Source organism: Emydura macquarii, unplaced genomic scaffold, assembly GCF_026122565.2.
Source record: "Emydura macquarii macquarii isolate MOO-44397 ecotype Brisbane River unplaced genomic scaffold, CSIRO-AGI_Emac_v2 contig_499, whole genome shotgun sequence".
Taxonomy (NCBI): Eukaryota; Metazoa; Chordata; order Testudines; family Chelidae; genus Emydura; species Emydura macquarii.
The window spans coordinates 5,780,588-5,794,792 of NW_027130636.1; the positions used below are offsets into that span (position 1 = coordinate 5,780,588).

General features: G+C 48.2%; 2 protein-coding genes across 4 annotated transcripts in view; one reads left to right on the top strand and one right to left on the bottom strand.

The window, feature by feature from the left end:
* The window catches only part of MYO7B (myosin VIIB), a 75,957-nt gene that overhangs the window by 44,945 nt on the left and 16,807 nt on the right, over positions 1-14,205 (top strand). Inside the window, exons 24-35 of the mRNA XM_067538850.1 lie at positions 554-681; positions 2,420-2,546; positions 4,058-4,177; positions 4,996-5,169; positions 6,104-6,331; positions 6,814-6,981; positions 7,748-7,865; positions 7,963-8,089; positions 8,676-8,845; positions 9,522-9,706; positions 13,300-13,427; positions 14,030-14,187. Coding sequence (XP_067394951.1) covers positions 554-681; positions 2,420-2,546; positions 4,058-4,177; positions 4,996-5,169; positions 6,104-6,331; positions 6,814-6,981; positions 7,748-7,865; positions 7,963-8,089; positions 8,676-8,845; positions 9,522-9,706; positions 13,300-13,427; positions 14,030-14,187 — 1,831 coding nt within the window. The remainder of the gene's footprint in view (positions 1-553; positions 682-2,419; positions 2,547-4,057; positions 4,178-4,995; positions 5,170-6,103; positions 6,332-6,813; positions 6,982-7,747; positions 7,866-7,962; positions 8,090-8,675; positions 8,846-9,521; positions 9,707-13,299; positions 13,428-14,029; positions 14,188-14,205) is intronic.
* LIMS2 (LIM zinc finger domain containing 2) overlaps positions 1-14,205 on the bottom strand; it is a 107,046-nt gene that overhangs the window by 16,115 nt on the left and 76,726 nt on the right. The gene's annotated exons all lie outside the window — the stretch shown is intronic.

Genomic DNA, 14,205 nt, shown 5'->3' on the forward strand with positions numbered 1-14,205 from the left:
TCCATGTTTCTGAAAAGGCCAATTTTTCCTTGGAAAAATTTTTATTTGATAAATTTCAGCCAACCAGCTTTACTGTGAACACTGTTTGGAAGGGAATATTTTTCTCTCCCCCCCAATACAAATGGCACTAGTGGGAAAGGCTTATGTGTTTGAAGATGAAGGAGCAACTTTCTATTTCTGGCTCTTCAGGGTATGTTATTTGATAACAGTCTCAGCTGATGCCAAGCATCGATCTAAAGAACCTAGATTTTTATGGAATACTCATCACTACGATATACGAGTGCAATGGGTCCTTCATGCTATTGCACAGCAGAGCCGACAGTCGCAGCAGAGCTAAGTAGAACCAGCTACAGTGAAAGTACTGCTGCAGCAGGAGATATTTTGGGTTAACTTACATTGAAAAGATGATGCTCTGGTCAGCCCTCAGCTGTCCCTGGGTTCTGCTGGGAATGTTTTGGCTGTAGAGATACCTCTTCTGTATCTCTTCCTTGACCCAGTTGTAACTGACTAGTACAAAAAAAGAACTGCCGAGAGTTCTGCCGTTTTGTTTCAGGTGGTGAGCCAGCTGAACAGCAGGGAGGTGCTAATCCAGGAGCAGAGCACAATCTCAGACAGACCTATGTCCAACCTTGAAAAAGTGCACTTCATTATCGGCAATGCAATCCTGCGCCCTGCCATCAGGTAGGAAACTTGCACCTGTCATCAAAAGCCAGTCACCCACACCTACAAGAGCACCCAGAGCTCTTTCCAAATCCCACTCACATTAACTGAGGAGCTGGGGCTCAATTCATCTCTGGGGAAGTCTGTCTAGATTCCAGACGAACCAGATACTCCCAAGAGGTTCTCCCATCACTGTCTGCTGGAACTGCTTTCCTCACTGCCTGTCCTGCTGGTGAAAGGTTCAGCTTTCTGGGAAGGGGGCCTAAGCCCACGGTTCTGAACTGACAGTCCTGGAGACTGAAATCCCTTCTTTAACCATAGATCCGGTACAAGTGGGTTAGTTAGTGCAAGTTTCCCTACACTGGCCAGCCAACATGCCTCTCCCTTAACCTGGAGGTACTGCTGTGAAAATGTGTACCACTTTCACACCCATCTGCTTGCCAGCTGTTCTTTCTGTTTGGGTTACTTGACCTCAGCACCTGGAACACTTGTTTTTAGCAGGCTTCCAAGGGAGGCAACAAGAACAAGAAGTTAGAGAAACACCGGCCAGAGATAGTCTAAGTTTAATTGGTCCTGCCTCAGCCCAAGAGGCTGGACTAGATGACTGCACGAGGTCCTCTCCAGCCCTACAATTCTAGGTTTTCTGTAATTCTTCTTCACCCTTGCTTGGCTGGGCTGTCTACCTGATTCCTTTGCTTCACTCAACATGCTCCTGGGGCAAATCGTCAGCTGGTATAAATTGTCTTCAGTAGACCTATTACAGTTTATGCTTGCTGAAGATAGGCTCCCCAATGTCTTTGTTTCAGGTTTCCTCCCCATATTCCCACTGCTTGGGCACACCTCTTCTGCCCTGTGTTCTATGTGTCTACATTTCTGTCCAGGGAATTGAGTTATCTTAAGAGAATATTTAATGGTGCTTCTCTTTTCCCCACTGGAATTTTTTAGTGCTTTTTGCACATGCTTCCACTATGCTTTTGCCAGGTCACTTGCATTTTCACAGGCTCACACTGCTTGCACCAGCCGTTCTATAGTTAACTCCAACATTAGCTGTGATTTCTCTGAAAGCTTCTCGTTTAAATCTAGACTCTCACTCTTGTGCTCTCTTTCTTGATGCCAAGGTCACACCTATCCTGTTTATTCAGAAGGGCTCTATATAAAAAAACGTCTACACTTTCCTTGGGTCTCTGTTCACTGTGGTAAAATCCTGCATGTTCATGCCTGACATTTCTGCATGGAATGGTGTGCTTGACCACTGGGAGCTGGACAGAAACTCCCAAATTCATTTCACATAAGCCACCAAACAGCTGTCCACTGGTCAGAGTCAGATTGGACTGGACACCCAACATCCATAGGGAAAGGCACTGTAGGATTAACATTGTTGTGGAGGAGGCACTAGACTGAGATTCAGAACATTTTGGCTCCTGTGTGACCCTGTCCAAGACAATCTCTATGCTTCAGATCCCCACCCGGAAGACTGGGTGATGAGAATAGTTCCTCCTGCAGAGATATTGGGAGGCTGGATTTCTGAATGAGGGTGAGGTGCTTGGGCGGAGCGCTGCTGAGCGCTGTGGAAAAGGAACTAAATAAAACACATCAATATACGGAGTTGTGACAGAGGTAACTTTAAAGGCTGAAACAGTCAGTCTGAATGTTGCAGGGAATCCATCTAGCCATGCTTTGGTGGCAGAGAGTCTGTCGTTCTCATTGACAGCACGATCAGCCAGGCCCAGTCCTCTTGATCGCATGTGTCTTGTTACAGAGATGAGATTTACTGCCAGATCTGCAAGCAGCTCTCGGAGAACAACAAGAAGAGCAGTCGTGCTCGCGGCTGGATCCTCCTCTCACTTTGCCTGGGCTGCTTCCCTCCTTCAGACAAGTTTGTGAAGGTATCACGCTCACATTTCCTGTCGTAGCCTCAAGGCCTACCCTGGTCTGGGGGCTTGTTCATTGTTGTATCTGGATACAAGACGTAGAATTAACTGTTTGGTTGCTAGAACAGCTGGTGATGGGGTGAGGGCAGAAACTCTCTCACATCATTACTCCTGTAGACAAGTACATACACAATCACTGGTATTGTGCCCTTAGCCGTCCCTCAGGCCTTAATACACATAAACCAGAGACTCAGCTGCTCCATTGACTTCAGGGCTCTGACTTATTTGAGTTACTCCAGTAGCACTATGCCAATTTATACCTGCTGAGGATCTGGCCCATACTGTATATGCTACATGCATTTGCAATGCAGTGTATGTGTGTGGGGGGGGGGGGAAAGGGGAGGGAAAATAGCTAAGAATAAAGTTCAGCAGCAACTCCCTCACCACAGATTACTCTGCAAGTGTTCCTCCATTCTCCCTCCAATTCTCTCTGCAAAGCCAAGGACCCAGCTCAAAAGGAATATATGGGGAGTGGGCAAGATGCACGAGTTCCTGCTGTCATTCCATTGAAGTCAGTGGGGCCTGATTTTGATCTCACCCACACCAGTTTCACAATATAGTGTAACTCCACAACTACTACAATGGAGTTGTTAGTGATTTACACCAGAGAGATGAGTCAGGCCCAGTCATCCCAGGGATGAATTCAACACAACAGGCCTAGTTCAGTTCTCATGCTGGTGCAACACAGGAATAGCTTGTTTGAAGTTAAATGAGTGAGATTGAGTCAGGCCCACTGTCTCCAAAAGTTTTACTGCCCATACTCAATTCCTGGGGAGCTTGATTTTGCCTCCTGCTCTTCCAGTGATTGGTCCCTGATCCTTCAGAGGAAGGTCAAAACTCCGTAATACCCCTGGCCAGTTGCTCTGGGCTGCATTTTGGAGCAGAAATAGTGTCTTTCCTGATCTACAGGTTTATGAGCACTCTGCCCTCTGAAGCATGAGGCTCCTGGGCTGACCCGTGGATTTAGGTAACAAGCCAAATTTCTAGAAAGAGACCCGAAGTCCATGTGCATTATGCACCCATGTTTGCATGTGCAGTTACTGCAATTCGGTGCCCAGACAGTCTCACTGCACAGGCAAAGGATGCCCTTGGCGTCATAAGTCACCAAGCAGGAGTGTGCATTTGCGATAACAATTGCAATCACACACATAGCGAGCAATTCCACACAGACCTTACTCCCCGTTGAGGGTTTAGCTCTGCATGTCACTACAGATAGCTCTAGTGCCAAATTCCTTGAACTTCAGTGAATGGACAGGCCTGTGTGAGCGCTGCAGGAGTTGAAGATGCCTCCTCCATAGATATCTTCATGGGTGACTAAGTAGTATGATTAGAAAACGCCAAGAAAACCAGTGTGATGCATTTGGCAAGGTGGTTTGGGTTGATCAGATCTACTGGCCCTTGCGAGCCTCCAGTTCTTTAGGAACATCTGCATTTCCTAACTGTCTCTTTATGCTTTGTACATCCAGTACTTGCTGAATTTCATCCGCAGTGGGCCCACAGGCTACGCACCGTATTGTGCTGAACGGCTGAAGCGCACCTATGCCAACGGAGCTCGGGCTGAACCTCCCAGTTGGCTGGAACTACAGGTAGCTTTTCTCTTATCAACGAGTTCTCAGATACATATATCCATAGACCACTGCTATCACAACTATCACTAAATTTCACCTACTAAGACTCGGATCCAGGAAAGCACATGAATCAGTGTGAATGGTCATATGCTAAAAGTTAAGCATTCATGCTGAATGGTATTTACTTGTCTGCACTGACTGATCTTTCCAAGTCCAGGGGTGGAAATTGGGACTGAAAGACAGTTAACCTGCTCTGGGCTATGCTGTTAGACATGCCCAGTTCTAGTCATTCCTTGCCAGGTGGACTATCAAAGCAGGATTTTATCATAATGCATCAAATCCATAAGATGGGTGACCAGTTGCTTGCTGCTATGTTTGCTGCTCTTTTGATGAAGCTACAAAATGGGCATGGAACTGGTTTTCCTTTGTATGGGCCCTGCAGACTGAGCCCAGGTCTACACTAAAAAGTTATGTCAACCAAGTTACATTGCTCAGGGGTGTGAAAAATCCTCAAATCCAAGAATTTTTCCTGTCAACCTAGCTACCGCCTCTTGTCGAGGTGTATTAACTACAGTGATGGGAGATCCTCTCCAATTCCTGTAGTGAGTGTCTACACTGTTGTGCTACAGCAGTGCCACTGCAGGATTTCTAGTGAAGACATAATCTCACTTAATAAACGAGAGCTTTAATGTGAGAGCTTTAATGTTTTGATCATAGTGTAAAGTTGGTGCAGAGAGAGAGAGAGAGAGCTCTTAAATCTAAAATGATCCTCCATTCTTCTTGGGAAAGTGAACTCTGCCTCTGATTCTTCTCATTCACTGAACTCTGACTAACAGGCAACAAAGCAGAAGAAACCCATTGTATTTAATGTCACCTTGATGAATGGCCAAAGCATCACAATCCCTGCAGATTCTGCCTCCATTGCCAAAGAGATTTGCCAGTTGGTAGCTGATAAAATGAAGCTGAAGGACACGTTTGGTTTTTCACTCTATATTGCTGTGTATGACAAGGTAAAGTATTACAATACGTCCTGAAATCATCAAACACCTCCCCAGAGAACCTCCTCTGATATCCCTCCACAAGCTCCACCCTGGGAACTCCTCTAATAGCTGTCCTGCTTGGCTGAGGACTCCCTTACGGCACTGTTCTATTCTCCTTCCTTTTTGTCCCCTCCATCTGCTGGTGGGCATGTGCCCTGCTGAAAGTATTCTCAGGGCTTTACAAGGCATTCTTGTTTTCCACCCCAGAAATTCCCCTCTCACTCTGCGGTCAGTGCTTCTCAGCCCCATGCAGGGGAGAGTTCCCTTCGCCACACTCTACGTGCTAAGAGCTGCTGATCCATTTTGCCATCAGGAGAGCTTAACCCAAACCTCAGAAGAGTTGCCTGCAGTCCCAGTGAGGCGCAGCCCTGTAATCCACATACTGTCATTCTACACATCCTTTCCCCCTGGGTCGTTACACTAACGAAGTACTGGTTTAGAACCAAGATTCCCCAAGCAGCATGTGCTCTAAGTGCTCAGAGTTGGGCTCTAAACTCAGTGGGCTGAACTCAGAAGTGATTTCATTGTATAATATATACCACCAAAGCAAGTGCAGGTAAGTGGGTGTATGCTAAACCCTGAGGAGCAGAGGCGTGGGTGTTGCAGGAAAAGCAACTAGGTGGGTGTATGATAAAGCAGTCTCGTTCCAGGACCCCCATGCCTGCCCCTTCCTGGTTGTTTTTTTCTGACACCACCCTGCCTTCTGCCCCGGTGTGTAAGTTACACTCGCTTACTAGTGTGCAGCTTGTCCAGTCCCATCTATGATGCCTCTGAACTTGCCAATCACAGACTGATATTTCTGGGACCTCTACGTTGTTAGTAGACAAGAGTGTTCTAGTCTGTTGTCACTCACTAAATTACAAATCAGGCCTTTCCCTGAAATGGATTTTTCCTCTGCTCTTAGGTCTGGTCACTGGGTAGCGGCCGGGATCATGTCATGGATGCCATCTCCCAGTGTGAGCAGCTGGTGAAGGAGCAGGGTGCCCATGAACGCAACACCCCATGGCGCCTCTATTTCCGGAAAGAGATCTTCACTCCCTGGCACAACTCGAAGGAAGATCCCGTCAGCACAGAGCTCATTTACCACCAGATCATTCGTGGGATCCGGTTTGGAGAATACCGCTGTGAGAAGGTGGGGTTCCTTACTGCCCTTTGAGAGGGAGCAGGAGAACATGAGGGCTTCCAAAGGGGATAAGCAGAGGAGGACAGGCAGATATAGGTGTGTCCGCCCATCCTCTCAATGGTCAATTTTCCAAATGACTGCCAGCAGCCCATCCAGAGTAGGACATAAGGGAAGTTGCATCTGCCAGCTCATGCTGGACACTACAGACACGTCCAGAGGAGTTGTTGGGTTCAATTTTAATATCCACTTGATCATCCTGCTTGGCATGGTGAAAGCATCCTAGGTCATCTCTCTTCATGCTGTACTGCTGCCTCGGGCAGCTGCGCTGAGGGCAGAAAAATTACTGTTGCTACCCTGGACTCCAGGCCACATAGTGCTGGATAATAATGATACCCAGCTCTTATACAGCACCTTTCCTCAGTGGATCACACAGGATGGCAGGACTCAGCTACACCTGTCCAGGTTTCATTTAACCAAATGAATTGTTGCAGGAAGAGGATTTGGTGGAGGTAGGAGCAAAATATTGTTACATTCAGTTTGGGGATTCCATCCGCAACGAACTGGTCCAGAAGCTACTCCAGGACTGCATCCCAGCCAAGCTGCTGAAGTCAAAACCCCAGGAGAAGTGGGTGAGCCTTATAACATACGCACATGCCAAGGTACGGACCTCACACAGCGCTATGAATTGATCTTGAGCCTCCACAACCCAGTGTTAAGCTCCAGCTTCTACTTCTTTAATTCCATTTATAACATGCCCATGGGCAAGGTGGTTTCCCAGGGAGCAGGGAGAGAAGGTCTGACTGGTGCCTGGGGATTTGTCAGAGTGCTGTAAGAAGCATCTCAGTGCATGTGCCCAGCCTGGTTTGTTAGGGATGAGGGAGAAGAGGGGCCATGCTGTCTCCTGTGGAGACAGAAAAAGGAGGTACAGTTTATTTTTGCAACCACTCAGAGGGGGTTTCTTAAAAAGAGAGTTGTCCCTGTCAGCTGTTGTGGCGATTGATTCAGGACAGACATGGTATGCAATGGTTTGTGTTTATGCATATGGTGCTCCATATGCTATTGGCGAGAGGGGTTATATTGATTAGTTGTATCATCATTTATGTAGCACCCACAGTGTGTTAAACCCTTCACAGACAACTAAGGAGAGGCGCTCCCAGTCCAGAGGAGCTTAGAATCCAAATAACTGGCTGTGCCATTAGCCATGTGTGAACAGGACGGCTCGGGTCCTTGGAGATGGCTTGTGGTTTGACTTTTTGCAGGCAAAATCTTGCAAAGTGCTGAACTCCCTGAGGCGTCAATGGGGGTTGAGGGCTATCCGCAACTTGCAGGGCCAGTCCTGCTCCTCATGTGTCCTTGGATTTGTACTTCAGTATTTGTACCCTGGATCTGCGAACAAGAAGCCATGGCCTTGTTTTTGTATTGTAGGCCCCATACACACAGGACCGGCTTTCCCCTCAGAGCGTGAAGGAGCAGCTGGTGGATTTTGCCCGTTTTCAGTGGCCTTTGCTCTTTTCTAGATTTTTTGAAGTCACCAAATTTTCAGGTAACAACAGCAGTGAGTGGGTGAAGGGATGGGGCAGGAGACAGAGAGGAGGAGAAGGGCTGAACAATATCTATGGTGGGTTGTTTCTGCTTTCCAGGGCCCAGTCTGCCGAAGAACCACTTCATAGTGGCCATTAACTGGAAAGGGATCTGCTTCCTAGATGAGTCGGAAAAGCAGCTCCTCAATCTGTCCTTCCCAGAAATCACTGGAATACATACCAACAGGTTAGTCACATGGATTGGCAGGATCTGGAGAAAGTAGTTGTGTCTCAGCCTACATTCAGCCAAGGGATCTCCATGGAGGATTCAGTTCCCCTGGTCTTCCCAAGAAAGGTGGTGGTTCTGGACTGGGGTCAGCATCTGTCTATGGAACAGTTCCAGAGAGCTTCTGAATGAATGAACGAACCTAGTGACTGAATTTCCCATGTCAGTCCAGGGCAAGATCATCCTTCCAGGTCAGGACTGAGGTGCATTAGTGTATGAGGGAAGCCTCCCATTGAATTAATTTGCTGCTCACTCCACGAGGCGGGTGCTCCTCCAGTGCCTAGAATGAGGTCACTTGGTGGAGAAACATGGGGTGGCTGAACCAACATGTGGCCTGCTCCCAAGAGCGTGAGCCAGAGTTTCACTCACCTACTTCTGAGCAATTGAGTCAGGAATGCCTGACTCCTGTTAGTCCTAATGCATGCTCAGGGTGTTCCTGCCCCTCTGCAGAGGCTTTGGCTGCCTTGAGGTGCAGGTACAGGGCTGTGTATGGATGCAGCTCAAAGGTTTGCAGAGGTACCAGTAATGAACCGCTCTGGATCCGCAGGGCAGTGAAGTCTTTTGGGCAAAGCTGCACTCTTATCACGCTACGGGCAGAGGAATTTGTCCTGACATCTGTCCACAGTGTTGTCATCGCTGAGCTAGTAGTCCTGTTCCTGGAAGGACTGAAGGAAAGGTCACAGTACGCTGTGGCCAGGCAGGAGAACAAGCAGCAAGGTAAGTCTGGCAACCCTTCTCTGAGGCAGGGAAAAATCTCGTGAGAACCCCCAGTAAGCACCCAAAGAGAAGCAGAACAGCTGAGGGAGACAGAAACTTTACTCCAGGAAGAGCCAGCAATAAACACAACGATATAGTGCGTCAGGCACCATGGTTCAGGCCTCCCGCACACACACCAGCCTTCCATCCCCCTTTGCTGCAATTATTTGATCCCTTTTGGGCACTGCATACTCCAGGAACTCAGCCACGATCTCATTTCCTGACCAGGCAGACGATGTGGGGACACGTTCCTCATAAGAGTGCCACAAGGGACAGAGATTGCTGGGCTGTGGGGTGAAGGATCAGGATGCAAATGCCACATTCATTTAATTCTCATTCATGAGCTCTTTTCCCTGCATCACTGCCAGTCCCAGGGACCAGCTCTGCTCCCATCTGAATCAGTGTAAGTTTTGCTACTGACCTCGGTGGGAGCAGGCACAGGCTGCCAGAGGACACCTCAGTGACTTCTCCAAGTGCTGTTGTTTAATCAGCCATAGTTACACAAATTGCTTCCTACTGGTAACTGAGCCCAGACCTTGCAAACTCATTTCACTTGTCTTTAGGATTGAAATCCCCTGTGTTTTCCTCTGACATTGTAGAGCCTGAATAGGGATACTGAAGCTTTCTGTGTTTCCAGGGGACCCTGCCATTCTACCCTTCAAGAAGGGGGACTTGCTGATTCTGACCAAGGACAAAGGGCTGGAAGCAAATCATGGTGACTGGGTCTATGCTCAAAATGAAAGGACTGCCAAGATGGGGATTGTGTCTTTAGAAGCAATCTATATCATCCCTTCCATTGCAAAACCATCTAGCCAAGTGCTGGTAAGGACCACGGGATGGAGACTCAGCTGCTAACAGAATGCAGACCTGGAATTGAATGACAGGACAGTGCTGAATGTGACTATTGAGTAGATAATTGGAATACGAGTGATCCTCCCAACTCATACCAGGTTGATGCCTTTTATTTCATTGGTGCAACAGATGAGTCAGAATTAAATGCAAAAACAAAGAAAAACAAACTACAAAACCATAGTCCAATAGTGAGGATGAGATTTTAGTTGCACAAAAGTAATGATTCCAGATGATGGCACATACAGCAGCCATCCCTCCATCTTTCTGTGCTTTGTATGACTTTACAGAGAGTTGATAGTAATGCCTGGAGGTGTCTGTGCAGTTGAATTCCCAAATTTTTGTGCTGAACATGGGATTAACACCAGAGGCGACGCAGGGGAAGAACAGAGCCCCCCTCCCCTGCCAGCAGACCAAGCAGAGCAATTCCATCTAGCCCCACTTTCAGAAACTTGCTGTATTTTGTATTGTACAAATTGATTACGTGGGGCTGTTATGGGGTACACTTACCGCTAAGGCACCGCCTACTGGCTGCTCTGGGGATTAGCTCCTTCTGCTGCTCATTCACATGCATTCTCTGCAACTCAAGGTGCTCTCTCTTCATGGCTTGGCCCTCCAGCCAGGTCAATATAGTCCTCCCCTTTCAGGATAGCAGAATCTTACCAGATAACTGTCCCAGGCAGTCTTCTACTCCACCACTCAGTCTGTTCCAGAGGGATAGCCGTGTTAGTCTGTATACAGCAAAAACAACAAGAGTCCTGTAGCACCTTAAAGACTAACAAATTTCTGTGGGCTGCAAACCACTTGGTCAGATGCATGAAATGGAAATCACAGATAGGGGGTATATATATACATCCAAGGGTGAGAAACATAACAATGGGGAGGGCAAGTGCTAACAAAGTCAGTTCAGTTAGGGTAGATGAGGCCTATGAGACCAACCTGAAACAAATACTCACCAGCAACCATACACCATACAAGAACACTAACCCAGGAATCTATCCCTGCAACAAAACCCATTGCCAACTCTGCCCGCACATCGACTCTACTGACACCATCACAGTCCTAACCACATCAGCCATACCATCAGGAGCTCATTCACCTGCACATCTACTAATGTAATATATGCCATCATGTGCCAGCAGTGCCCCTCTGCCATGTACATTGGCCAAATCGGACTGTCACTACGCACAAGGATAAATGGACACAAATCAGACATAAAAAATGGTAACCTCCAAAAGCCAGTCGGAGAGCACTTCAATCTCCCAGGACACTGTAGCTGTCTTGAAAGTTGCTATACTTCTACAAAAAAAAACTTCAAAAACAGACTTCAGCGAGAAACTGCAGAGCTGGAACTCAGATGCAAACTTGACACAATCAGACTGGGTCTGAATAGGGACTTGGAATGGTTATCTCAGTACAAGAAGTAATTGTCACTGTTCACACATTCTCACCTTCTAATCAACGGTTGTGAATAGGCCTCATCTACCCTAACTGAACTGACTTTGTTAGCACGTGCCCTCCCCATTGTTATGTTTCTTACCCTTGGATGTATATATATATATATACACATACCTCCTATCTGTGATTTCCATTTCATGTATCTGACCAAGTGGTTTGCAGCCCACGAAAGCTTATGCCCGCAGAAATTTGTTAGTCTTTAAGGTGCTACAGGACTCTCGTTTGTTTTTGCCCAATCTGTGCCACATCCCCTGTGGCTGGTAGGGAAACCCAGGAATCCTACATCTAGTAACTGTAGTCTGCTTTCTGCCAGACACTGCTGCTATGTGCCTGGACTGCTGGCTCCTCCCTCTCAGGAACTAACTGCAGGCTACTTAACTCCATAACCCCAAACCCACCTTCCTTCTCCTAGGGCATAGTTTCTCAACCTGTGGTACGTGTACCCCTGGGGGTACACTAGACACAGGCAGAGGGTACCCAGGGAAAAACAGAATGAAGGGGAGGTGGGCAGCAGCAGCCCACTTCCCACCTGCTCACAGCTCCCAGCTGGGAGGCAGATGGCAGCCGCCACAGTCCCAGGAAGCCGGGCTGCAGCCACCCACTTCCCGACAGGTCACAGCTCCCAGCTAGGAGGCAGGCAGCAGCCGCTAGCTTCTGGGGGAGGCGGGCAGCAGCTCCCCCCCTTCCCACCGGGTCCCAGCTCCCAGGCGGGAGCCCAATGGCAGCCTCCTGCATCTTGTGAGCTGGGCTCACAGCTGGGTGGCAGCCACCCGCATCCCAGCTCCGAGCTGAGGGACAGCCTCCAGTGCCCCGGCTTGAAGATGGGCAGCAGCCGCCTGCTCACATCCCTGGGTCCCAGTCTGCGTGGAAGCCTCCTCTGCCCCAGCTCGGATTGGGTGGCTGTCACCCACCTACCGGGCTGGCAGCCAGATGGCAGCTGCCTACAACTTGCCCAGGTGGCAGCCCCCCTCCCTGGCTCAAAGCCCAGTGCTCAGAAAACTTGTCAATGTCACTGCTGTAGCTCAGGGGTGGCCAACCCCTACTAGCTTGTCAATGGAGAAGTGAAATTGACAAGCTGCCACGGATAATGAGGGATCAGAGCAAATTGTGGACAGAGGGTAAGGAAAATGTGGCTCTTAGCATTATCAACAGCTATTTTTTGGCTCTTTGTCTATGACTGGTTGGCCACCCCTGCTCTAGCTGATCAGTGAAATTGACAACTATGACAACGCCAGATTTTACCAGTTACCCTCTTTTCCTGTCTCTCTCTCACCCTCCTTCCCTGTCTCTCTCTCCCACCCCTTCCTCCTCTCAAATTTGGCATGGCGCTTTATATTCCCCAGCGTTGGCATGCCACTCAAAGCCTCAGCCAACATCACCTCTAGCCCAGGTACATACTTGAGTTGCGTATGCCTGATGTAAAGATGGTAACCCTACCCATGCTAGATCTGACATCTGTCATATCACGGCCTTATATACTTAGCCCTTCTTCCAAAATATGGCTCACATTAGTCTGTAAATATAAAGTCCCATAGAAAATTGAGTGTTGGGGTACTGATTAAAATTTTCAGAAGTTAGGGGGTACTTGCTACTTAAAAGGTTGCGAAGCACTGTCCTAGGGAATGATTACAAACTACTTCCCCTGCAGCTGCTTTCTGCTCTAATTTTCTGGTTCTATACAGTCCCACCTGTTCCTTGTCAGCTGGGCTCCATCATCAATCAACCTTTTAAACCCTGGCTCCCCACCAGATGCAGCCTATCAGGTTAATTAAACTAATTTAACCTACTTTTCCTTCTGTTGGGGGGGGGGGGGACTCCCCATCACAGGAACCCACTGAAAAAGATGAAGCAGATCAAAAGGTGGTGGATTTCTAATGAGTGCTATGCGGGCATTAGTTAAGCCTGACTCCAGTGGCCACTGTCTGTGTAAGAATGTAACTCAGCTACTTTCTCGAGCCTCTGCAGATTTCCCGGGTGATGGCAACACTATTGCAGCAGAAAATAATTGAGTGTGGTGTATAATGCTGGCAGTGTTTATCCAATGACAATAACATCAAACTGTTTGTTCAGAGCCCTGTAAATGGTGTAAAATCTCTGTGTGTTTCCAGAGCTTGCTGATGATGTCACCAAACCAGCGGAGGCTGGCGTCACTGAATTCCCACCCAGAGAAGGCAGAGGAAGAGGAAGTGAAAGTTAAGCCCTACACGCTTGAGGAGTTTTCCTATGAGCACTTCAGGTAACGCTCCCTGTGCCTGTGAGACGGCTCCATGCAGGAGTCTGGAAAAGGGGTTCATGTCTGTTGAATGAAAACAACCCTTTAACCCTACTATGGAGGCAGCAATGATTTGTCTGGTGGAACACACCTGACTTAGCGTTTCCTCTTACTCACTTGTAATGATGCTGACAGTGGCGTGACTCCCACTGGGTGGAGATGATGTATGAACTCCTAGTTTCTCCTATCCGCAGGGTTGCAAAGGACAGATTAGGAGAGTCTGAATTGTAACGCTCTTCCTTCCACACAGCACTATTCCTAGCTCCAGGGTTTGCCATGTAACTAACCCAGAACTGGGACATGCAATCTCCTCTTAGGGCCCAGTAGAGGGAGGAAAATAGTTTTTCAAACTTCTGATGTCCTCTGCTCCGTCCTTCTGTTGTATCTACAAGGATGTGCAGTCCCAGTGCTTTCCCAGGCCCTGGCAGAACTGCAGCCCCATCTGCAGTACTAGCTCCCCTCTCTGGCACAGAACGTGGCCACAGATAACTCTTCAAGGTACTGACTTCCTGCTTAATGGGAATACTGATCTACCAGTTCAGAGTGAACTATGTGTTTCCATTCAGGGTTCCTGAAAAGGAGTCCATCAGCAAAGCGGTCCTCCACAAATCCCGGGGGCGCAGCCAGCTGTGGGCACTCTCCAAGGAACCTCTGAAGCAGCCCTTGCTGAAGAAGGTGTGTGCAGATCCGGAACTGCGAGACCTGGCTTGCCAGGCCTTCATTGATATCCTTTCATCTTCTC